Source organism: Narcine bancroftii, chromosome 11 (assembly GCF_036971445.1).
Source record: "Narcine bancroftii isolate sNarBan1 chromosome 11, sNarBan1.hap1, whole genome shotgun sequence".
Taxonomy (NCBI): domain Eukaryota; kingdom Metazoa; phylum Chordata; class Chondrichthyes; order Torpediniformes; family Narcinidae; genus Narcine; species Narcine bancroftii.
Genome location: NC_091479.1, coordinates 55,975,562 through 56,002,466, shown reverse-complemented (window position 1 = coordinate 56,002,466; position 26,905 = coordinate 55,975,562). Strand labels below are relative to the sequence as shown.

General features: G+C 59.3%; 1 protein-coding gene across 1 annotated transcript in view; it reads left to right on the top strand.

Annotated features, from left to right (window-relative positions):
• Window positions 1–3,230: 3,230 nt before the first annotated feature.
• LOC138745210 (serine/arginine repetitive matrix protein 2-like) overlaps window positions 3,231–26,905 on the top strand; it is a 190,770-nt gene continuing 167,095 nt past the window's right edge. Inside the window, exons 1-8 of the mRNA XM_069902273.1 lie at window positions 3,231–3,342; window positions 4,273–4,398; window positions 6,113–6,238; window positions 9,663–9,812; window positions 13,936–14,134; window positions 18,157–18,308; window positions 22,552–22,701; window positions 24,416–24,541. Coding sequence (XP_069758374.1) covers window positions 3,231–3,342; window positions 4,273–4,398; window positions 6,113–6,238; window positions 9,663–9,812; window positions 13,936–14,134; window positions 18,157–18,308; window positions 22,552–22,701; window positions 24,416–24,541 — 1,141 coding nt within the window. The remainder of the gene's footprint in view (window positions 3,343–4,272; window positions 4,399–6,112; window positions 6,239–9,662; window positions 9,813–13,935; window positions 14,135–18,156; window positions 18,309–22,551; window positions 22,702–24,415; window positions 24,542–26,905) is intronic.

Below are 26,905 nucleotides of genomic sequence, written 5' to 3'. Positions count from 1 at the left end.
AACCCCACTACCCACAGTCAACGTAACCCCATTACCCAGAGCCGACGTAACCCCAAGACCCAGAGCCTATCTAACCACACTACCCAGAGCCACCGTAATCCCACAACCCAGAGCCACCGTAACCCCACTACCCAGAGCCTCTCTAACCACACTACCCAGAGCCGCCGTAACCCCACCACCCAGGGGGGTCTTAACCGCACCATCTAGAGCTGCCATAACCCCACCACCCAGAACCACCGTAACCCCACCATCTAGAGCCGCCGTAACCCCACTACCCAGAGCCGCCGTAACCCCACCACCCAGTGTCACTGTAACCCCACTACCCAGAGCCACCATTACCCCACTACACAGAGTCACCATTACCCCACTACACAGAGGCACTGTATCCCCACTACCCAGAATCACCATAGCCCCACTTCTCAGAGCCACTGTAACCCCACGACCCAGAGCTACCATAATCCCACTACCCAGAGCCACCTTAACCCCACTACCCAGAGCCACCATAACCCCACTACCCAGAGACACAGTAACCCCACTACCCAGAGCCACCGCAACCCCACTACCCACAGTCAACGTAACCCCATTACCCAGAGCCGACGTAACCCCAAGACCCAGAGCCGTCGTAACCCCAAGACCCAGAGCAGCCGTAACTCCACGACACAGAGCAGCCGGAACCCCACTACCCAGAGCCGTCGTAACCCCACGACCCAGAGCCACTGTAACCCCACGACCCAGAGCCGCTGTAACCCCACAACCCAGAGCCGGCGTAACCCCACGACCCAGAGCCACCGGAACCCCACGACCCAGAGCCGTCATAATCCCACGACCAAGAGCCCCCGTAACCCCACTATCCAGAGCCGCCGTAACCCCACCACCCAGAGGGGTCTTAACCCCACCATCTAGAGCTGCCATAACCCCACCACCCAGAACCGCCGTAACCCCACCATCTAGAGCCGCCGTAACCCCACTACCCAGTGCCGCCGTAATCCCACCACCCAGTGCCACCGTAACCCCACTACCCAGAGCCACCATTACCCCACTACACAGAGGCACCGTATCCCCACTACCCAGAATCACCGTAGCCCCACTTCCCAGAGCCAACGTAACACCACTACCCAGGGTCACCGTAACCCGACTTCCCAGAGCCAATGTAACCCCACTACCCAGAGCCACCTTAATCCCACTACCCAGAGCCACCGTAACACCCATGACCCAGCGCCACTGTAACCCCATTACCGAGTGCCACCGTAACCCCACGACCCAGAACCACCGTAACCCCACTACCCAGAGCTGTCGTAACCCCTCTACCCAGATTCGCCGTAACACCCACTACCCAGAGCCACCGTAACACCCATGACCCAGCGCCACTGTAACCCCATTACCGAGTGCCACCGTAACCCAACGACCCAGAACCACCATAACCCCACTACCCAGAGCCGTCGTAACCCCTCTACCCAGAGACACCGTAACTCCACTACCCAGAGCCACCTTAATCCCAATACCCAGAGCCACTGTAACCCCATGACCCAGAGCTACCATAATCCCACTACCCAGAGCCACCGTAACCCCTCTACCCAGAGCCTATCTAACCACACTACCCAGAGCCACCGTAATCCCACAACCCAGAGCCACCGTAACCCCACTACCCAGAGCCTCTCTAACCACACTACCCAGAGCCGCCGTAACCCCACCACCCAGGGGGGTCTTAACCGCACCATCTAGAGCTGCCATAACCCCACCACCCAGAACCACCGTAACCCCACCATCTAGAGCCGCCGTAACCCCACTACCCAGAGCCGCCGTAACCCCACCACCCAGTGTCACTGTAACCCCACTACCCAGAGCCACCATTACCCCACTACACAGAGTCACCATTACCCCACTACACAGAGGCACTGTATCCCCACTACCCAGAATCACCATAGCCCCACTTCTCAGAGCCACTGTAACCCCACGACCCAGAGCTACCATAATCCCACTACCCAGAGCCACCGTAACCCATCTACCCAGAGCCACTCTAGCCACACTACCCAGAGCCGCCGTAACCCCACCATCTAGAGCCGCCGTAACCCCACTACCCAGTGCCACCGTAACCCCACCACCCAGTGCCACCGTAACCCCACTACCCAAAGCCACCATTACCCCACTACACAGAGGCACCGTATCCCCACTACCCAGAATCACCGTAGCCCCACTTCCCAGAGCCACCGTAACACCACTACCCAGGGTCACCGTAACCCGACTTCCCAGAGCCAATGTAACCCCACTACCCAGAGCCACCTTAATCCCAATACCCAGAGCCACCGTAACACCCATGACCCAGCGCCACTGTAACCCCATTACCGAGTGCCACCGTAACCCCACGACCCAGAACCACCGTAACCCCACTACCCAGAGCCGTCGTAACCCCTCTACCCAGATTCGCCGTAACACCCACTACCCTGAGCCACCGTAACACCCATGACCCAGCGCCACTGTAACCCCATTACCGAGTGCCACCGTAACCCAACGACCCAGAACCACCATAACCCCACTACCCAGAGCCGTCGTAACCCCTCTACCCAGAGACACCGTAACTCCACTACCCAGAGCCACCTTAATCCCAATACGCAGAGCCACTGTAACCCCATGACCCAGAGCTAACATAATCCCACTACCCAGAGCCACCGTAACCCCTCTACCCAGAGCCTCTCTAACCACACTACCCAGAGCCACCGTAACCCCACAACCCAGAGCCACCATAACCCCTCTACCCAGAGCCTCTCTAACCACACTACCCAGATCCACCGTAACCCCACAACCCAGAGCCACCGTAACCCCATTTCCCAGAGCCTCTCTAACCACACTACCCAGAGCCGCAGTAACCCCACCACCCAGTGCCACCGTAACCCCACTACCCAGAGCCACCATTACCCCACTACACAGAGGCACCGTATCCCCACTACCCAGAATCACCGTAGCCCCACTTCCCAGAGCCACCGTAACACCACTACCCAGGGTCACCGTAACCCGACTTCCCAAGCCAATGTAACCCCACTACCCAGAGCCACCTTAATCCCACTACCCAGAGCCACCGTAACACCCATGACCCAGCGCCACTGTAACCCCATTACCGAGTGCCACCGTAACCCCACGACCCAGAACCACCGTAACCCCACTACCCAGAGCCGTCGTAACCCCTCTACCCAGATTCGCCGTAACACCCACTAGCCAGAGCCACCGTAACACCCATGACCCAGCGCCACTGTAACCCCATTACCGAGTGCCATCGTAACCAAACGACCCAGAACCACCATAACCCCACTACCCAGAGCCGTCGTAACCCCTCTACCCAGAGACACAGTAACTCCACTACCCAGAGCCACCTTAATCCCAATACGCAGAGCCACTGTAACCCCATGACCCAGAGCTACCATAATCCCACTACCCAGAGCCACCGTAACCCCTCTACCCAGAGCATCTCTAACCACACTACCCAGAGCCACCGTAACCCCACAACCCAGAGCCACCGTAACCCCACTACCCAGAGCCTCTCTAACCCCACGACCCAGAGCCGCTGTAACCCCACTAGCCAGAGCTGCCGTAACCCAACCACCCAGAGGGGTCTTAACTCCACCATCTAGAGCTGCCATAACCCCACCACCCAGAACCGCCGTAACCCCACCATCTAGAGCCGCCGTAACCCCACTACCCAGAGCCGCCGTAACCCCACCACCCAGTGCCACTGTAACCCCACTACCCAGAGCCACCATTACCCCACTACACAGAGTCACCATTACCCCACTACATAGAGGCACTGTATCCCCACTACCCAGAATCACCGTAGCCCCACTTCTCAGAGCCACTGTAACCCCACGACCCAGAGCTACCATAATCCCACTACCCAGACCCACCGTAACCCATCTACCCAGAGCCTCTCTAACCACACTACCCAGAGCCGCCGTAACCCCACCATCTAGAGCCGCCGTAACCCCACTACCCAGAGCCGCCGTAACCCCACCACCCAGTGCCACCGTAACCACACTACCCAGAGCCACCATTACCCCACTACACGGAGGCACCGTATCCCCACTACCCAGAATCACCGTAGCCCCAATTCCCAGAGCCACCATAACCTCACTACCCAGGGTCACCGTAACCCGACTACCCAGAGCCAATGTAACCCCACTACCCAGAGCCACCGTAACCGCACTACCCAGAGGCACCATAACCCCACTACCCAGAGCCACCATAACCCCACTCCCAGAGCCACTGTAATCCCACTACCAAGAGCCGCCTTAACCCCCAAGACCCAGAGCCGCCGTAACTCCATGACGCACAGTCGCCGTAAACACACGACCCAGAGCCGCCGTAACCCCACGACCTACAGCCGCCGTAACCCCACCGCCCAGAGCCGATGTAACCCCACTACCAAGAGCCGCTGTAACCCACAGTACCCAGAGCCACCGTAACACCACTACCCAGAGCCTCTACCAAGAGCCACCGTAACCCCACTACCCAAAGACACCGTAACCCCACTACCCAGAGCCACCGTAACCCCACTACCCAGAGTCATCGTAACCCCACTACCCAGAGCCACCGTAACCCCAAGACACAGAGCCGTCGTAACCCCACGACCCTGAGCCACTGTAACCCCATGACCCAGAGCCGCTGTAACCCCACTACCCAGAGGCACCGTAACCCCTCTACCCAGAGCCTCTCTAACCACACTACCCAGAGCCGCCGTAACCCCACCACCCAGTGCAACCGTATCCCCACTGCCCAGAGCCACCATTACCCCACTACACAGAGGCACCGTATCCCTACTACCCAGAATCACCGTAGCCCCACTTCCCAGAGCCACCGTAACACCACTACCCAGAGCCGTCGTAACCCCTCTACCCAGAGTCGCCGTAACACCCACTACCCAGAGCCACCGTAAAACCCATGACCCAGCGCCACTGTAACCCCATTACCGAGTGCCACCGTAACCCCACGACCCAGAACCACCATAACCCCTCTACCCAGAGACACCGTAACTCCACTACCCAGAGCCACCTTAATACCAATACCCAGAGCCACTGTAACCCCATGACCCAGAGCCTCTCTAACCACACTACCCAGAGCCACCGTAACCCCACTACCCAGAGCCTCTCTAACCACACTACCCAGAGCCGCCGTAACCCCACCACCCAGAGGGGTCTTAACCGCACCATCTAGAGCTGCCATAACCCCACCACCCAGAACCGCCGTAACCCCACCATCTAGAGCCGCCGTAACCCCACTACCCAGAGCCGCCGTAACCCCACCACCCAGTGCCACTGTAACCCCACTACCCAGAGCCACCATTACCCCACTACACAGAGCCACCATTACCCCACTACACAGAGGCACTGTATCCCCACTACCCAGAATCATCGTAGCCCCACTTCTCAGAGCCACTGTAACCCCACGACCCAGAGCTACCATAATCCCACTACCCAGAGCCACCGTAACCCATCTACCCAGAGCCTCTCTAACTACACTACCCAGAGCCGCCGTAACCCCACCATCTAGAGCCGCCGTAACCCCACTACCCAGAGCCGCCGTAACCCCACCACCCAGTGCCACCGTAACCCCACTACCCAGAGCCACCATTACCCCACTACACAGAGGCACTGTATCCCCACTACCCAGAATCACCGTAGCCCCACTTCTCAGTGCCACTGTAACCCCACGACCCAGAGCTACCATAATCCCACTACCCAGAGCCACCGTAACCCATCTACCCAGAGCCTCTCTAACCCCACTACCCAGAGCCGCCGTAACCCCACCATCTAGAGCCGCCGTAACCCCACTACCCAGAGCCGCCGTAACCCCACCACCCAGTGCCACCGTAACCCCACTACCCAGAGCCACCATTACCCCACTACACAGAGGCACCGTATCCCCACTACCCAGAATCACCGTAGCCCCAATTCCCAGAGCCACCGTAACCTCACTACCCAGGGTCACCGTAACCCGACTACCCAGAGCCAATGTAACCCCACTACCCAGAGCCACCGTAACCGCACTACCCAGAGCCACCATAACCCCACTACCCATAGCCACCATAACCCCACTCCCAGAGCCACCGTAATCCCACTACCAAGAGCCGCCTTAACCCCCAAGACCCAGAGCCGCCGTAACTCCATGACGCACAGTCGCCGTAACCACACGACCCAGAGCCGCCGTAACCCCACGACCCACAGCCGCCGTAACCCCACCGCCCAGAGCCGATGTAACCCCACTACCAAGAGCCGCTGTAACCCACAGTACCCAGAGCCACCGTAACACCACTACCCAGAGCCACTACCAAGAGCCACCGTAACCCCACTACCCAAAGACACCGTAACCCCACTACCCAGAGCCACCGTAACCCCACTACCTAGAGTCACCGTAACCCCACTACCCAGAGCCACCGTAACCCCAAGACCCAGAGCCGCCGTAACCCCAAGACCCAGAGCCGCCGTAACTCCACGACACAGAGCCGCCGGTACCCCAAGACCCAGAGCCGTCGTAACCCCACGACCCAGAGCCGCTGTAACCCCACTAGCCAGAGCTGCCGTAACCCCACCACCCAGAGGGGTCTTAACTCCACCATCTAGAGCTGCCATAACCCCACCACCCAGAACCGCCGTAACCCCACTACCCAGAGCCACCATAACCCTACTACCCAGAGCCACCGTAATCCCACTACCAAGAGCCGCCTCAACCCCCAAGACCCAGAGCCGCCGTAACTCCATGACGCACAACCGCCGTAACCCCACGACCCAGTGCCGCCGTAACCCCACGACCCACAGCCGCCGTAACCCCACCACCCTGAGCCGACGTAACCCCACTACCAAGAGCCGCTGTAACCCCCAGTACCCAGAGCCACCGTAACACCACTACCCAGAGCCACCTTAACCCCACTACCCAGAGCCACCGTAACCCCACTACCCAAAGACACCGTAACACCACTACCCAGATCCACCGCAACCCCACTACCCAGAATCAACGTAACCCCACTACCCAGAGCCGACGTAACCCCAAGACCCAGAGCCGTCATAACCCCAAGACCCAGAGCCGCCGTAACTCCACGACACAGAGCAGCCGGAACCCCACTACCCAGAGCCGTCGTAACCCCATGACCCAGAGCCACTGTAACCCCACGACCCAGAGCCGCTGTAACCCCACAACCCAGAGCCGGCGTAACCCCACATCCCAGAGCCACCGGAACCCCACGACCCAGAGCCGTCATAACCCCACGACCCAGAGCCACCGTAACCCCACTATCCAGAGCCGCCATAATCCCACCAGCCAGAGCCACCGTAACCCCACCACCCAGAGGGGTCTTAACCCCACCATCTAGAGCTGCCATAACCCCACCACCCAGAACCACCGTAACCCCACCATCTAGAACCGCCGTAACCCTACCACCCAATGCCACCGTAACCCCACCACCCAGAGCCACCATTACCCCACTACACAGAGGCACCGTATCCCCACTACCCAGAATCACCGTAGCCCCACTTCCCAGAGCCACCGTAACACCACTACCCAGGGTCACTGTAACCCGACTTCCCAGAGCCAATGTAACCCCACTACCCAGAGCCACCTTAATCCCACTACCCAGATCCTCCGTAACACCCATGACCCAGCGCCACTGTAACCCCATTACCGAGTGCCACCGTAACCCCACGACCCAGAACCACCGTAACCCCACTACCCAGAGCCGTCGTAACCCCTCTACCCAGAGTTGCCGTAACACCCACTACCCAGAGCCACCGTAACACCCATCACCCAGCGCCACTGTAACCCCATTACCGAGTGCCACCGTAACCCCACGACCCAGAACCACCGTAACCCCACTACCCAGAGCCGTCGTAACCCCTCTACCCAGAGACACCGTAACTCCACTACCCAGAGCCACCTTAATCCCAATACCCAGAGCCACTGTAACCCCATGACCCAGAGCTACCATAATCCCACTACCCAGAGCCACCGTAACCCCTCTACCCAGAGCCTCTCTAACCACACTACCCAGAGCCACCGTAACACCCATGACCCAGCGCCACTGTAACCCCATTACCGAGTGCCACCATAACCCCACGACCCAGAACCACCGTAACCCCACTACCCAGAGCCGTCGTAACCCCTCTACCCAGAGACACCGTAACTCCACTACCCAAAGCCACCTTAATCCCAATACCCAGAGCCACTGTAACCCCACCACCCAGAGGGGTCTTAACCCCACCATCTAGAGCTGCCATAACCCCACCACCCAGAACTGCCGTAACCCCACCATCTAGAGCCGCCGTAAACCCACTATCCAGAGCCGCCGTAAACCCACCACCCAGTGCCACCGTAACCCCACTACCCAGAGCCACCATTACCCCACTACACAGAGGCACCGTATCCCCACTACCCAGAATCACCGTAGCCCCACTTCCCAGAGCCACCGTAACACCACTACCCAGGGTCAGCGTAACCCGACTTCCCAGAGCCAATGTAACCCCACTACCCAGAGCCACCGTAACACCCATGACCCAGCGCCACTGTAACCCCATTACCGAGTGCCACCGTAACCCCACGACCCAGAACCACCGTAACCCCACTACCCAGAGCCGTCGTAACCCCTCTACCCAGAGTCGCCGTAACACCCACTACCCAGAGCCACCGTAACACCCATGACCCAGCGCCACTGTAACCCCATTACCGAGTGCCACCGTAACCCCACGACCCAGAACCACCATAACCCCACTACCCAGAGCCGTCGTAACCCCTCTACCCAGAGACACCGTAACTCCACTACCCAGAGCCACCTTAATCCCAATACCCAGAGCCACTGTAACCCCATGACCCAGAGCTACCATAATCCCACTACCCAGAGCCACCGTAACCCCTCTACCCAGAGCCTCTCTAACCACACTACCCAGAGCCCCGTAACCCCACAACCCAGAGCCACTGTAACCCCACTACCCAGAGCCTCTCTAACCACACTACCCAGAGCCGCCGTAACCCCACCACCCAGAGGGGTCTTAACCGCAACATCTAGAGCTGCCATAACCCCACCACCCAGAACCGCCGTAACCTCACCATCTAGAGCCGCCGTAACCCCACTACCCAGAGCCGCCGTAACCCCACCACCCAGTGCCACTGTAACCCCACTACCCAGAGCCACCATTACCCCACTACACAGAGCCACCATTACCCCACTACACAGAGGCACTGTATCCCCACTACCCAGAATCACCGTAGCCCCACTTCTCAGAGCCACTGTATCCCCACGACCCAGAGCTACCATAATCCCACTACCCAGAGCCACCGTAACCCATCTACCCAGAGCCTCTCTAACTACACTACCCAGAGCTGCCGTAACCCCACCATCTAGAGCCGCAGTAACCCCACTACCCAGAGCCGCCGTAACCCCACCACCCAGTGCCACCGTAACCCCACTACCCAGAGCCACCATTACCCCACTACACAGAGGCACCGTATTCCCACTACCCAGAATCACCGTAGCCCCAATTCCCAGAGCCACCGTAACCTCACTACCCAGGGTCACCGTAACTCGACTATCCAGAGCCAATGTAACCCCACTACCCAGAGCCACCGTAACCACACTACCCAGAGCCACCATAACCCCACTACCCAGAGCCACCATAACCCCACTCCCAGAGCCACCGTAATCCCACTACCAAGAGCCGCCTTAACCCCCAAGACCCAGAGCCGCCGTAACTCCATGACGCACAGTCGCCGTAACCACACGACCCAGAGCCGCCGTAACCGCACGACCCACAGCCGCCGTAACCCCACCGCCCAGAGCCGATGTAACCCCACTACCAAGAGCCGCTGTAACCCACAGTACCCAGAGCCACCGTAACACCACTACACAGAGCCACTACCAAGAGCCACCGTAACCCCACTACCCAAAGACACCGTAACCCCACTACCCAGAGCCACCACAACCCCACTACCTAGAGTCACCGTAACCCCACTACCCAGAGCCACCGTAACTCCAAGACCCAGAGCCGCCGTAACCCCAAGATCCAGAGCCGCCGTAACTCCACGACACAGAGCCGCCGGAACCCCACGACCCAGAGCCGTCGTAACCCCACGACCCAGAGCCGCTGTAACCCCACTAGCCAGAGCTGCCGTAACCCCACCACCCAGAGGGGTCTTAACTCCACCATCTAGAGCTGCCATAACCCCACCACCCAGAACCGCCGTAACCCCACTACCCAGAGCCACCATAACCCTACTACCCAGAGCCACCGTAATCCCACTACCAAGAGCCGCCTGAACCCCCAAGACCCAGAGCCGCCGTAACTCCATGACGCACAACCGCCGTAACCCCACGACCCAGAGCCGCCGTAACCCCACGACCCACAGCCGCCGTAACCCCACCACCCTGAGCCGACGTAACCCCACTACCAAGAGCCGCTGTAACCCCCAGTACCCAGAGCCACCGTAACACCACTACCCAGAGCCACCTTAACACCACTACAGAGAGCCACAGTAACCCCACTACCCAAAGACACCGTAACCCCACTACCCAGAGCCGTCGTAACCCCACGACCCAGAGCCACTGTAACCCCACGACCCAGAGCCACCGGAACCCCACGACCCAGAGCCGTCATAACCCCACGACCCAGAGCCACCGTAACCCCACTATCCAGAGCCGCCATAACCCCACCAGCCAGAGCCGCCGTAACCCCACCACCCAGAGGGGTCTTAAACCCAACATCTAGAGCTGCCATAACCCCACCACCCAGAACCGCCGTAACCCCACCATCTAGAACCGCCGTAACCCCACCACCCAATGCCACCGTAACCCCACCACCCAGAGCCACCATTACCCCACTACACAGAGGCACCGTATCCCCACTACCCAGAATCACCGTAGCCCCACTTCCCAGAGCCAACGTAACACCACTACCCAGGGTCACCGTAACCCGACTTCCCAGAGCCAATGTAACCCCACTACCCAGAGCCACCTTAATCCCACTACCCAGAGCCACCGTAACACCCATGACCCAGCGCCACTGTAACCCCATTACCGAGTGCCACCGTAACCCCACGACCCAGAACCACCGTAACCCCACTACCCAGAGCCGTCATAACCCCTCTACCCAGATTCGCCGTAACACCCACTACCCAGAGCCACCGTAACACCCATGACCCAGCGCCACTGTAACCCCATTACCGAGTGCCACCGTAACCAAACGACCCAGAACCACCATAACCCCACTACCCAGAGCCGTCGTAACCCCTCTACCCAGAGACACCGTAACTCCACTACCCAGAGCCACCTTAATCCCAATACCCAGAGCCACTGTAACCCCATGACCCAGAGCTACCATAATCCCACTACCCAGAGCCACCGTAACCCCTCTACCCAGAGCCTATCTAACCACACTACCCAGAGCCACCGTAATCCCACAACCCAGAGCCACCGTAACCCCACTACCCAGAGCCTCTCTAACCACACTACCCAGAGCCGCCGTAACCCCACCACCCAGAACCACCGTAACCCCACCATCTAGAGCCGCCGTAACCCCACTACCCAGAGCCGCCGTAACCCCACCACCCAGTGTCACTGTAACCCCACTACCCAGAGCCACCATTACCCCACTACACAGAGTCACCATTACCCCACTACACAGAGGCACTGTATCCCCACTACCCAGAATCACCATAGCCCCACTTCTCAGAGCCACTGTAACCCCACGACCCAGAGCTACCATAATCCCACTACCCAGAGCCACCGTAACCCATCTACCCAGAGCCACTCTAGCCACACTACCCAGAGCCGCCGTAACCCCACCATCTAGAGCCGCCGTAACCCCACTACCCAGTGCCACCGTAACCCCACCACCCAGTGCCACCGTAACCCCACTACCCAAAGCCACCATTACCCCACTACACAGAGGCACCGTATCCCCACTACCCAGAATCACCGTAGCCCCACTTCCCAGAGCCACCGTAACACCACTACCCAGGGTCACCGTAACCCGACTTCCCAGAGCCAATGTAACCCCACTACCCAGAGCCACCTTAATCCCACTACCCAGAGCCACCGTAACACCCATGACCCAGCGCCACTGTAACCCCATTACCGAGTGCCACCGTAACCCCACGACCCAGAACCACCGTAACCCCACTACCCAGAGCTGTCGTAACCCCTCTACCCAGATTCGCCGTAACACCCACTACCCTGAGCCACCGTAACACCCATGACCCAGCGCCACTGTAACCCCATTACCAAGTGCCACCGTAACCCAACGACCCAGAACCACCATAACCCCACTACCCAGAGCCGTCGTAACCCCTCTACCCAGAGACACCGTAACTCCACTACCCAGAGCCACCTTAATCCCAATACGCAGAGCCACTGTAACCCCATGACCCAGAGCTAACATAATCCCACTACCCAGAGCCACCGTAACCCCTCTACCCAGAGCCTCTCTAACCACACTACCCAGAGCCACCGTAACCCCACAACCCAGAGCCACCGTAACCCCATTTCCCAGAGCCTCTCTAACCACACTACCCAGAGCCGCAGTAACCCCACCACCCAGTGCCACCGTAACCCCACTACCCAGAGCCACCATTACCCCACTACACAGAGGCACCGTATCCCCACTACCCAGAATCACCGTAGCCCCACTTCCCAGAGCCACCGTAACACCACTACCCAGGGTCACCGTAACCCGACTTCCCAGTGCCAATGTAACCCCACTACCCAGAGCCACCTTAATCCCACTACCCAGAGCAACCGTAACACCCATGACCCAGCGCCACTGTAACCCCATTACCGAGTGCCACCGTAACCCCACGACCCAGAACCACCGTAACCCCACTACCCAGAGCCGTCGTAACCCCTCTACCCAGATTCGCCGTAACACCCACTACCCAGAGCCACCGTAACACCCATGACCCAGCGCCACTGTAACCCCATTACCGAGTGCCATCGTAACCAAACGACCCAGAACCACCATAACCCCACTACCCAGAGCCGTCGTAACCCCTCTACCCAGAGACACCGTAACTCCACTACCCAGAGCCACCTTAATCCCAATACGCAGAGCCACTGTAACCCCATGACCCAGAGCTACCATAATCCCACTACCCAGAGCCACCGTAACCCCTCTACCCAGAGCCTCTCTAACCACACTACCCAGAGCCACCGTAACCCCACAACCCAGAGCCACCGTAACCCCACTACCCAGAGCCTCTCTAACCCCACGACCCAGAGCCGCTGTAACCCCACTAGCCAGAGCTGCCGTAACCCAACCACCCAGAGGGGTCTTAACTCCACCATCTAGAGCTGCCATAACCCCACCACCCAGAACCGCCGTAACCCCACCATCTAGAGCCGCCGTAACCCCACTACCCAGAGCCGCCGTAACCCCACCACCCAGTGCCACTGTAACCCCACTACCCAGAGCCACCATTACCCCACTACACAGAGTCACCATTACCCCACTACATAGAGGCACTGTATCCCCACTACCCAGAATCACCGTAGCCCCACTTCTCAGAGCCACTGTAACCCCACGACCCAGAGCTACCATAATCCCACTACCCAGAGCCACCGTAACCCATCTACCCAGAGCCTCTCTAACCATACTACCCAGAGCCGCCGTAACCCCAACATCTAGAGCCGCCGTAACCCCACTACCCAGAGCCGCCGTAACCCCACCACCCAGTGCCACCGTAACCCCACTACCCAGAGCCACCATTACCCCACTACACAGAGGCACCGTATCCCCACTACCCAGAATCACCGTAGCCCCAATTCCCAGAGCCACCATAACCTCACTACCCAGGGTCACCGTAACCCGACTACCCAGAGCCAATGTAACTCCACTACCCAGAGCCACCGTTACCGCACTACCCAGAGCCACCATAACCCCACTACCCAGAGCCACCATAACCCCACTCCCAGAGCCACCGTAATCCCACTACCAAGAGCCGCCTTAACCCCCAAGACCCAGAGCCGCCGTAACTCCATGACGCACAGTCGCCGTAAACACACGACCCAGAGCCGCCGTAACCCCACGACCCACAGCCGCCGTAACCCCACCGCCCAGAGCCGATGTAACCCCACTACCAAGAGCAGCTGTAACCCACAGTACCCAGAGCCACCGTAACACCACTACCCAGAGCCACTACCAAGAGCCACCGTAACCCCACTACCCAAAGACACCGTAACCCCACTACCCAGAGCCACCGTAACCCCACTACCCAGAGTCATCGTAACCCCACTACCCAGAGCCACCGTAACCCCAAGACACAGAGCTGTCGTAACCCCACGACCCTGAGCCACTGTAACCCCATGACCCAGAGCCGCTGTAACCCCACTACCCAGAGGCACCGTAACCCCTCTACCCAGAGCCTCTCTAACCACACTACCCAGAGCCGCCGTAACCCCACCACCCAGTGCAACCGTATCCCCACTGCCCAGAGCCACCATTACCCCACTACACAGAGGCACCGTATCCCTACTACCCAGAATCACCGTAGCCCCACTTCCCAGAGCCACCGTAACACCACTACCCAGAGCCGTCGTAACCCCTCTACCCAGAGTCGCCGTAACACCCACTACCCAGAGCCACCGTAAAACCCATGACCCAGCGCCACTGTAACCCCATTACCGAGTGCCACCGTAACCCCACGACCCAGAACCACCATAACCCCTCTACCCAGAGACACCGTAACTCCACTACCCAGAGCCACCTTAATACCAATACCCAGAGCCACTGTAACCCCATGACCCAGAGCCTCTCTAACCACACTACCCAGAGCCACCGTAACCCCACTACCCAGAGCCTCTCTAACCACACTACCCAGAGCCGCCGTAACCCCACCACCCAGAGGGGTCTTAACCGCACCATCTAGAGCTGCCATAACCCCACCACCCAGAACCACCGTAACCCCACCATCTAGAGCCGCCGTAACCCCACTACCCAGAGCCGCCGTAACCCCACCACCCAGTGCCACTGTAACCCCACTACCCAGAGCCACCATTACCCCACTACACAGAGCCACCATTACCCCACTACACAGAGGCACTGTATCCCCACTACCCAGAATCATCGTAGCCCCACTTCTCAGAGCCACTGTAACCCCACGACCCAGAGCTACCATAATCCCACTACCCAGAGCCACCATAACCCTACTACCCAGAGCCACCGTAATCCCACTACCAAGAGCCGCCTCAACCCCCAAGACCCAGAGCCGCCGTAACTCCATGACGCAAAACCGCCGTAACCCCACGACCCAGAGCCGCCGTAACCCCACGACCCACAGCCGCTGTAACCCCACCACCCTGAGCCGACGTAACCCCACTACCAAGAGCCGCTGTAACCCCCAGTACCCAGAGCCACCGTAACACCACTACCCAGAGCCACCTTAACCCCACTACCCAGAGCCACCGTAACCCCACTACCCAAAGACACCGTAACACCACTACCCAGATCCACCGCAACCCCACTACCCAGAATCAACGTAACCCCACTACCCAGAGCCGACGTAACCCCAAGACCCAGAGCCGTCATAACCCCAAGACCCAGAGCCGCCGTAACTCCACGACACAGAGCAGCCGGAACCCACTACCCAGAGCCGTCGTAACCCCATGACCCAGAGCCACTGTAACCCCACGACCCAGAGCCGCTGTAACCCCAAAACCCAGAGCCGGCGTAACCCCACATCCCAGAGCCACCGGAACCCCACGACCCAGAGCCGTCATAACCCCACGACCCAGAGCCACCGTAACCCCACTATCCAGAGCCGCCATAATCCCACCAGCCAGAGCCACCGTAACCCCACCACCCAGAGGGGTCTTAACCCCACCATCTAGAGCTGCCATAACCCCACCACCCAGAACCACCGTAACCCCACCATCTAGAACCGCCGTAACCCTACCACCCAATGCCACCGTAACCCCACCACCCAGAGCCACCATTACCCCACTACACAGAGGCACCGTATCCCCACTACCCAGAATCACCGTAGCCCCACTTCCCAGAGCCACCGTAACACCACTACCCAGGGTCACTGTAACCCGACTTCCCAGAGCCAATGTAACCCCACTACCCAGAGCCACCTTAATCCCACTACCCAGATCCTCCGTAACACCCATGACCCAGCGCCACTGTAACCCCATTACCGAGTGCCACCGTAACCCCACGACCCAGAACCACCGTAACCCCACTACCCAGAGCCGTCGTAACCCCTCTACCCAGAGTTGCCGTAACACCCACTACCCAGAGCCACCGTAACACCCATCACCCAGCGCCACTGTAACCCCATTACCGAGTGCCACCGTAACCCCACGACCCAGAACCACCGTAACCCCACTACCCAGAGCCGTCGTAACCCCTCTACCCAGAGACACCGTAACTCCACTACCCAGAGCCACCTTAATCCCAATACCCAGAGCCACTGTAACCCCATGACCCAGAGCTACCATAATCCCACTACCCAGAGCCACCGTAACCCCTCTACCCAGAGCCTCTCTAACCACACTACCCAGAGCCACCGTAACACCCATGACCCAGCGCCACTGTAACCCCATTACCGAGTGCCACCATAACCCCACGACCCAGAACCACCGTAACCCCACTACCCAGAGCCGTCGTAACCCCTCTACCCAGAGACACCGTAACTCCACTACCCAAAGCCACCTTAATCCCAATACCCAGAGCCACTGTAACCCCACCACCCAGAGGGGTCTTAACCCCACCATCTAGAGCTGCCATAACCCCACCACCCAGAACTGCCGTAACCCCACCATCTAGAGCCGCCGTAAACCCACTATCCAGAGCCGCCGTAACCCCACCACCCAGTGCCACCGTAACCCCACTACCCAGAGCCACCATTACCCCACTACACAGAGGCACCGTATCCCCACTACCCAGAATCACCGTAGCCCCACTTCCCAGAGCCACCGTAACACCACTACCCAGGGTCAGCGTAACCCGACTTCCCAGAGCCAATGTAACCCCACTACCCAGAGCCACCGTAACACCCATGACCCAGCGCCACTGTAACCCCATTACCGAGTGCCACCGTAACCCCACGACCCAGAACCACCGTAACCCCACTACCCAGAGCCGTCGTAACCCCTCTACCCAGAGTCGCCGTAACACCCACTACCCAGAGCCACCGTAACACCCATGACCCAGCGCCACTGTAACCCCATTACCGAGTGCCACCGTAACCCCACGACCCAGAACCACCATAACCCCACTACCCAGAGCCGTCGTAACCCCTCTACCCAGAGACACCGTAACTCCACTACCCAGAGCCACCTTAATCCCAATACCCAGAGCCACTGTAACCCCATGACCCAGAGCTACCATAATCCCACTACCCAGAGCCACCGTAACCCCTCTACCCAGAGCCTCTCTAACCACACTACCCAGAGCCCCGTAACCCCACAACCCAGAGCCACTGTAACCCCACTACCCAGAGCCTCTCTAACCACACTACCCAGAGCCGCCGTAACCCCACCACCCAGAGGGGTCTTAACCGCACCATCTAGAGCTGCCATAACCCCACCACCCAGAACCGCCGTAACCTCACCATCTAGAGCCGCCGTAACCCCACTACCCAGAGCCGCCGTAACCCCACCACCCAGTGCCACTGTAACCCCACTACCCAGAGCCACCATTACCCCACTACACAGAGCCACCATTACCCCACTACACAGAGGCACTGTATCCCCACTACCCAGAATCACCGTAGCCCCACTTCTCAGAGCCACTGTATCCCCACGACCCAGAGCTACCATAATCCCACTACCCAGAGCCACCGTAACCCATCTACCCAGAGCCTCTCTAACTACACTACCCAGAGCTGCCGTAACCCCACCATCTAGAGCCGCAGTAACCCCACTACCCAGAGCCGCCGTAACCCCACCACCCAGTGCCACCGTAACCCCACTACCCAGAGCCACCATTACCCCACTACACAGAGGCACCGTATTCCCACTACCCAGAATCACCGTAGCCCCAATTCCCAGAGCCACCGTAACCTCACTACCCAGGGTCACCGTAACTCGACTATCCAGAGCCAATGTAACCCCACTACCCAGAGCCACCGTAACCGCACTACCCAGAGCCACCATAACCCCACTACCCAGAGCCACCATAACCCCACTCCCAGAGCCACCGTAATCCCACTACCAAGAGCCGCCTTAACCCCCAAGACCCAGAGCCGCCGTAACTCCATGACGCACAGTCGCCGTAACCACACGACCCAGAGCCGCCGTAACCGCACGACCCACAGCCGCCGTAACCCCACCGCCCAGAGCCGATGTAACCCCACTACCAAGAGCCGCTGTAACCCACAGTACCCAGAGCCACCGTAACACCACTACACAGAGCCACTACCAAGAGCCACCGTAACCCCACTACCCAAAGACACCGTAACCCCACTACCCAGAGCCACCGTAACCCCACTACCTAGAGTCACCGTAACCCCACTACCCAGAGCCACCGTAACTCCAAGACCCAGAGCCGCCGTAACCCCAAGATCCAGAGCCGCCGTAACTCCACGACACAGAGCCGCCGGAACCCCACGAACCAGAGCCGTCGTAACCCCACGACCCAGAGCCGCTGTAACCCCACTAGCCAGAGCTGCCGTAACCCCACCACCCAGAGGGGTCTTAACTCCACCATCTAGAGCTGCCATAACCCCACCACCCAGAACCGCCGTAACCCCACTACCCAGAGCCACCATAACCCTACTACCCAGAGCCACCGTAATCCCACTACCAAGAGCCGCCTCAACCCCCAAGACCCAGAGCCGCCGTAACTCCATGACGCACAACCGCCGTAACCCCACGACCCAGAGCCGCCGTAACCCCACGACCCACAGCCGCCGTAACCCCACCACCCTGAGCCGACGTAACCCCACTACCAAGAGCCGCTGTAACCCCCAGTACCCAGAGCCACCGTAACACCACTACCCAGAGCCACCTTAACACCACTACAGAGAGCCACATTAACCCCACTACCCAAAGACACCGTAACCCCACTACCCAGAGCCGTCGTAACCCCACGACCCAGAGCCACTGTAACCCCACGACCCAGAGCCACCGGAACCCCACGACCCAGCGCCGTCATAACCCCACGACCCAGAGCCACCGTAACCCCACTATCCAGAGCCGCCATAACCCCACCAGCCAGAGCCGCCGTAACCCCACCACCCAGAGGGGTCTTAAACCCAACATCTAGAGCTGCCATAACCCCACCACCCAGAACCGCCGTAACCCCACCATCTAGAACCGCCGTAACCCCACCACCCAATGCCACCGTAACCCCACCACCCAGAGCCACCATTACCCCACTACACAGAGGCACCGTATCCCCACTACCCAGAATCACCGTAGCCCCACTTCCCAGAGCCAACGTAACACCACTACCCAGGGTCACCGTAACCCGACTTCCCAGAGCCAATGTAACCCCACTACCCAGAGCCACCTTAATCCCACTACCCAGAGCCACCGTAACACCCATGACCCAGCGCCACTGTAACCCCATTACCGAGTGCCACCGTAACCCCACGACCCAGAACCACCGTAACCCCACTACCCAGAGCCGTCATAACCCCTCTACCCAGATTCGCCGTAACACCCACTACCCAGAGCCACCGTAACACCCATGACCCAGCGCCACTGTAACCCCATTACCGAGTGCCACCGTAACCAAACGACCCAGAACCACCATAACCCCACTACCCAGAGCCGTCGTAACCCCTCTACCCAGAGACACCGTAACTCCACTACCCAGAGCCACCTTAATCCCAATACCCAGAGCCACTGTAACCCCATGACCCAGAGCTACCATAATCCCACTACCCAGAGCCACCGTAACCCCTCTACCCAGAGCCTATCTAACCACACTACCCAGAGCCACCGTAATCCCACAACCCAGAGCCACCGTAACCCCACTACCCAGAGCCTCTCTAACCACACTACCCAGAGCCGCCGTAACCCCACCACCCAGGGGGGTCTTAACCGCACCATCTAGAGCTGCCATAACCCCACCACCCAGAACCACCGTAACCCCACCATCTAGAGCCGCCGTAACCCCACTACCCAGAGCCGCCGTAACCCCACCACCCAGTGTCACTGTAACCCCACTACCCAGAGCCACCATTACCCCACTACACAGAGTCACCATTACCCCACTACACAGAGGCACTGTATCCCCACTACCCAGAATCACCATAGCCCCACTTCTCAGAGCCACTGTAACCCCACGACCCAGAGCTACCATAATCCCACTACCCAGAGCCACCGTAACCCATCTACCCAGAGCCACTCTAGTCACACTACCCAGAGCCGCCGTAACCCCACCATCTAGAGCCGCCGTAACCCCACTACCCAGTGCCACCGTAACCCCACCACCCAGTGCCACCGTAACCCCACTACCCAAAGCCACCATTACCCCACTACACAGAGGCACCGTATCCCCACTACCCAGAATCACCGTAGCCCCACTTCCCAGAGCCACCGTAACACCACTACCCAGGGTCACCGTAACCCGACTTCCCAGAGCCAATGTAACCCCACTACCCAGAGCCACCTTAATCCCACTACCCAGAGCCACCGTAACACCCATGACCCAGCGCCACTGTAACCCCATTACCGAGTGCCACCGTAACCCCACGACCCAGAACCACCGTAACCCCACTACCCAGAGCCGTCGTAACCCCTCTACCCAGATTCGCCGTAACACCCACTACCCTGAGCCACCGTAACACCCATGACCCAGCGCCACTGTAACCCCATTACCGAGTGCCACCGTAACCCAACGACCCAGAACCACCATAACCCCACTACCCAGAGCCGTCGTAACCCCTCTACCCAGAGACACCGTAACTCCACTACCCAGAGCCACCTTAATCCCAATACGCAGAGCCACTGTAACCCCATGACCCAGAGCTAACATAATCCCACTACCCAGAGCCACCGTAACCCCTCTACCCAGAGCCTCTCTAACCACACTACCCAGAGCCACCGTAACCCCACAACCCAGAGCCACCATAACCCCTCTACCCAGAGCCTCTCTAACCACACTACCCAGATCCACCGTAACCCCACAACCCAGAGCCACCGTAACCCCATTTCCCAGAGCCTCTCTAACCACACTACCCAGAGCCGCAGTAACCCCACCACCCAGTGCCACCGTAACCCCACTACCCAGAGCCACCATTACCCCACTACACAGAGGCACCGTATCCCCACTACCCAGAATCACCGTAGCCCCACTTCCCAGAGCCACCGTAACACCACTACCCAGGGTCACCGTAACCCGACTTCCCAGAGCCAATGTAACCCCACTACCCAGAGCCACCTTAATCCCACTACCCAGAGCCACCGTAACACCCATGACCCAGCGCCACTGTAACCCCATTACCGAGTGCCACCGTAACCCCACGACCCAGAACCACCGTAACCCCACTACCCAGAGCCGTCGTAACCCCTCTACCCAGATTCGCCGTAACACCCACTACCCAGAGCCACCGTAACACCCATGACCCAGCGCCACTGTAACCCCATTACCGAGTGCCATCGTAACCAAACGACCCAGAACCACCATAACCCCACTACCCAGAGCCGTCGTAACCCCTCTACCCAGAGACACCGTAACTCCACTACCCAGAGCCACCTTAATCCCAATACGCAGAGCCACTGTAACCCCATGACCCAGAGCTACCATAATCCCACTACCCAGAGCCACCGTAACCCCTCTACCCAGAGCCTCTCTAACCACACTACCCAGAGCCACCGTAACCCCACAACCCAGAGCCACCGTAACCCCACTACCCAGAGCCTCTCTAACCCCACGACCCAGAGCCGCTGTAACCCCACTAGCCAGAGCTGCCGTAACCCAACCACCCAGAGGGGTCTTAACTCCACCATCTAGAGCTGCCATAACCCCACCTCCCAGAACCGCCGTAACCCCACCATCTAGAGCCGCCGTAACCCCACTACCCAGAGCCGCCGTAACCCCACCACCCAGTGCCACTGTAACCCCACTACCCAGAGCCACCATTACCCCACTACACAGAGTCACCATTACCCCACTACATAGAGGCACTGTATCCCCACTACCCAGAATCACCGTAGCCCCACTTCTCAGAGCCACTGTAACCCCACGACCCAGAGCTACCATAATCCCACTACCCAGAGCCACCGTAACCCATCTACCCAGAGCCTCTCTAACCACACTACCCAGAGCCGCCGTAACCCCACCATCTAGAGCCGCCGTAACCCCACTACCCAGAGCCGCCGTAACCCCACCACCCAGTGCCACCGTAACCCCACTACCCAGAGCCACCATTACCCCACTACACAGAGGCACCGTATCCCCACTACCCAGAATCACCGTAGCCCCAATTCCCAGAGCCACCATAACCTCACTACCCAGGGTCACCGTAACCCGACTACCCAGAGCCAATGTAACTCCACTACCCAGAGCCACCGTTACCGCACTACCCAGAGCCACCATAACCCCACTACCCAGAGCCACCATAACCCCACTCCCAGAGCCACCGTAATCCCACTACCAAGAGCCGCCTTAACCCCCAAGACCCAGAGCCGCCGTAACTCCATAACGCACAGTCGCCGTAAACACACGACCCAGAGCCGCCGTAACCCCACGACCCACAGCCGCCGTAACCCCACCGCCCAGAGCCGATGTAACCCCACTACCAAGAGCCGCTGTAACCCACAGTACCCAGAGCCACCGTAACACCACTACCCAGAGCCACTACCAAGAGCCACCGTAACCCCACTACCCAAAGACACCGTAACCCCACTACCCAGAGCCACCGTAACCCCACTACCCAGAGTCATCGTAACCCCACTACCCAGAGCCACCGTAACCCCAAGACACAGAGCTGTCGTAACCCCACGACCCTGAGCCACTGTAACCCCATGACCCAGAGCCGCTGTAACCCCACTACCCAGAGGCACCGTAACCCCTCTACCCAGAGCCTCTCTAACCACACTACCCAGAGCCGCCGTAACCCCACCACCCAGTGCAACCGTATCCCCACTGCCCAGAGCCACCATTACCCCACTACACAGAGGCACCGTATCCCTACTACCCAGAATCACCGTAGCCCCACTTCCCAGAGCCACCGTAACACCACTACCCAGAGCCGTCGTAACCCCTCTACCCAGAGTCGCCGTAACACCCACTACCCAGAGCCACCGTAAAACCCATGACCCAGCGCCACTGTAACCCCATTACCGAGTGCCACCGTAACCCCACGACCCAGAACCACCATAACCCCTCTACCCAGAGACACCGTAACTCCACTACCCAGAGCCACCTTAATACCAATACCCAGAGCCACTGTAACCCCATGACCCAGAGCCTCTCTAACCACACTACCCAGAGCCACCGTAACCCCACTACCCAGAGCCTCTCTAACCACACTACCCAGAGCCGCCGTAACCCCACCACCCAGAGGGGTCTTAACCGCACCATCTAGAGCTGCCATAACCCCACCACCCAGAACCACCGTAACCCCACCATCTAGAGCCGCCGTAACCCCACTACCCAGAGCCGCCGTAACCCCACCTCCCAGTGCCACTGTAACCCCACTACCCAGAGCCACCATTACCCCACTACACAGAGCCACCATTACCCCACTACACAGAGGCACTGTATCCCCACTACCCAGAATCATCGTAGCCCCACTTCTCAGAGCCACTGTAACCCCACGACCCAGAGCTACCATAATCCCACTACCCAGAGCCACCGTAACCCATCTACCCAGAGCCTCTCTAACTACACTACCCAGAGCCGCCGTAACCCCACCATCTAGAGCCGCCGTAACCCCACTACCCAGAGCCGCCGTAACCCCACCACCCAGTGCCACCGTAACCCCACTACCCAGAGCCACCATTACCCCACTACACAGAGGCACTGTATCCCCACTACCCAGAATCACCGTAGCCCCACTTCTCAGTGCCACTGTAACCCCACGACCCAGAGCTACCATAATCCCACTACCCAGAGCCACCGTAACCCATCTACCCAGAGCCTCTCTAACCCCACTACCCAGAGCCGCCGTAACCCCACCATCTAGAGCCGCCGTAACCCCACTACCCAGAGCCGCCGTAACCCCACCACCCAGTGCCACCGTAACCCCACTACCCAGAGCCACCATTACCCCACTACACAGAGGCACCGTATCCCCACTACCCAGAATCACCGTAGCCCCAATTCCCAGAGCCACCGTAACCTCACTACCCAGGGTCACCGTAACCCGACTACCCAGAGCCAATGTAACCCCACTACCCAGAGCCACCGTAACCGCACTACCCAGAGCCACCATAACCCCACTACCCATAGCCACCATAACCCCACTCCCAGAGCCACCGTAATCCCACTACCAAGAGCCGCCTTAACCCCCAAGACCCAGAGCCGCCGTAACTCCATGACGCACAGTCGCCGTAACCACACGACCCAGAGCCGCCGTAACCCCACGACCCACAGCCGCCGTAACCCCACCGCCCAGAGCCGATGTAACCCCACTACCAAGAGCCGCTGTAACCCACAGTACCCAGAGCCACCGTAACACCACTACCCAGAGCCACTACCAAGAGCCACCGTAACCCCACTACCCAAAGACACCGTAACCCCACTACCCAGAGCCACCGTAACCCCACTACCTAGAGTCACCGTAACCCCACTACCCAGAGCCACCGTAACCCCAAGACCCAGAGCCGCCGTAACCCCAAGACCCAGAGCCGCCGTAACTCCACGACACAGAGCCGCCGGTACCCCAAGACCCAGAGCCGTCGTAACCCCACGACCCAGAGCCGCTGTAACCCCACTAGCCAGAGCTGCCGTAACCCCACCACCCAGAGGGGTCTTAACTCCACCATCTAGAGCTGCCATAACCCCACCACCCAGAACCGCCGTAACCCCACTACCCAGAGCCACCATAACCCTACTACCCAGAGCCACCGTAATCCCACTACCAAGAGCCGCCTCAACCCCCAAGACCCAGAGCCGCCGTAACTCCATGACGCAAAACCGCCGTAACCCCACGACCCAGAGCCGCCGTAACCCCACGACCCACAGCCGCCGTAACCCCACCACCCTGAGCCGACGTAACCCCACTACCAAGAGCCGCTGTAACCCCCAGTACCCAGAGCCACCGTAACACCACTACCCAGAGCCACCTTAACCCCACTACCCAGAGCCACCGTAACCCCACTACCCAAAGACACCGTAACACCACTACCCAGATCCACCGCAACCCCACTACCCAGAGTCAACGTAACCCCACTACCCAGAGCCGACGTAACCCCAAGACCCAGAGCCGTCATAACCCCAAGACCCAGAGCCGCCGTAACTCCACGACACAGAGCAGCCGGAACCCCACTACCCAGAGCCGTCGTAACCCCATGACCCAGAGCCACTGTAACCCCACGACCCAGAGCCGCTGTAACCCCACAACCCAGAGCCGGCGTAACCCCACATCCCAGAGCCACCGGAACCCCACGACCCAGAGCCGTCATAACCCCACGACCCAGAGCCACCGTAACCCCACTATCCAGAGCCGCCATAATCCCACCAGCCAGAGCCACCGTAACCCCACCACCCAGAGGGGTCTTAACCCCACCATCTAGAGCTGCCATAACCCCACCACCCAGAACCACCGTAACCCCACCATCTAGAACCGCCGTAACCCTACCACCCAATGCCACCGTAACCCCACCACCCAGAGCCACCTTTACCCCACTACACAGAGGCACCGTATCCCCACTACCCAGAATCACCGTAGCCCCACTTCCCAGAGCCACCGTAACACCACTACCCAGGGTCACTGTAACCCGACTTCCCAGAGCCAATGTAACCCCACTACCCAGAGCCACCTTAATCCCACTACCCAGATCCTCCGTAACACCCATGACCCAGCGCCACTGTTACCCCATTACCGAGTGCCACCGTAACCCCACGACCCAGAACCACCGTAACCCCACTACCCAGAGCCGTCGTAACCCCTCTACCCAGAGTTGCCGTAACACCCACTACCCAGAGCCACCGTAACACCCATCACCCAGCGCCACTGTAACCCCATTACCGAGTGCCACCGTAACCCCACGACCCAGAACCACCGTAACCCCACTACCCAGAGCCGTCGTAACCCCTCTACCCAGAGACACCGTAACTCCACTACCCAGAGCCACCTTAATCCCAATACCCAGAGCCACTGTAACCCCATGACCCAGAGCTACCATAATCCCACTACCCAGAGCCACCGTAACCCCTCTACCCAGAGCCTCTCTAACCACACTACCCAGAGCCACCGTAACACCCATGACCCAGCGCCACTGTAACCCCATTACCGAGTGCCACCATAACCCCACGACCCAGAACCACCGTAACCCCACTACCCAGAGCCGTCGTAACCCCTCTACCCAGAGACACCGTAACTCCACTACCCAAAGCCACCTTAATCCCAATACCCAGAGCCACTGTAACCCCACCACCCAGAGGGGTCTTAACCCCACCATCTAGAGCTGCCATAACCCCACCACCCAGAACTGCCGTAACCCCACCATCTAGAGCCGCCGTAAACCCACTATCCAGAGCCGCCGTAACCCCACCACCCAGTGCCACCGTAACCCCACTATCCAGAGCCACCATTACCCCACTACACAGAGGCACCGTATCCCCACTACCCAGAATCACCGTAGCCCCACTTCCCAGAGCCACCGTAACACCACTACCCAGGGTCAGCGTAACCCGACTTCCCAGAGCCAATGTAACCCCACTACCCAGAGCCACCGTAACACCCATGACCCAGCGCCACTGTAACCCCATTACCGAGTGCCACCGTAACCCCACGACCCAGAAGCACCGTAACCCCACTACCC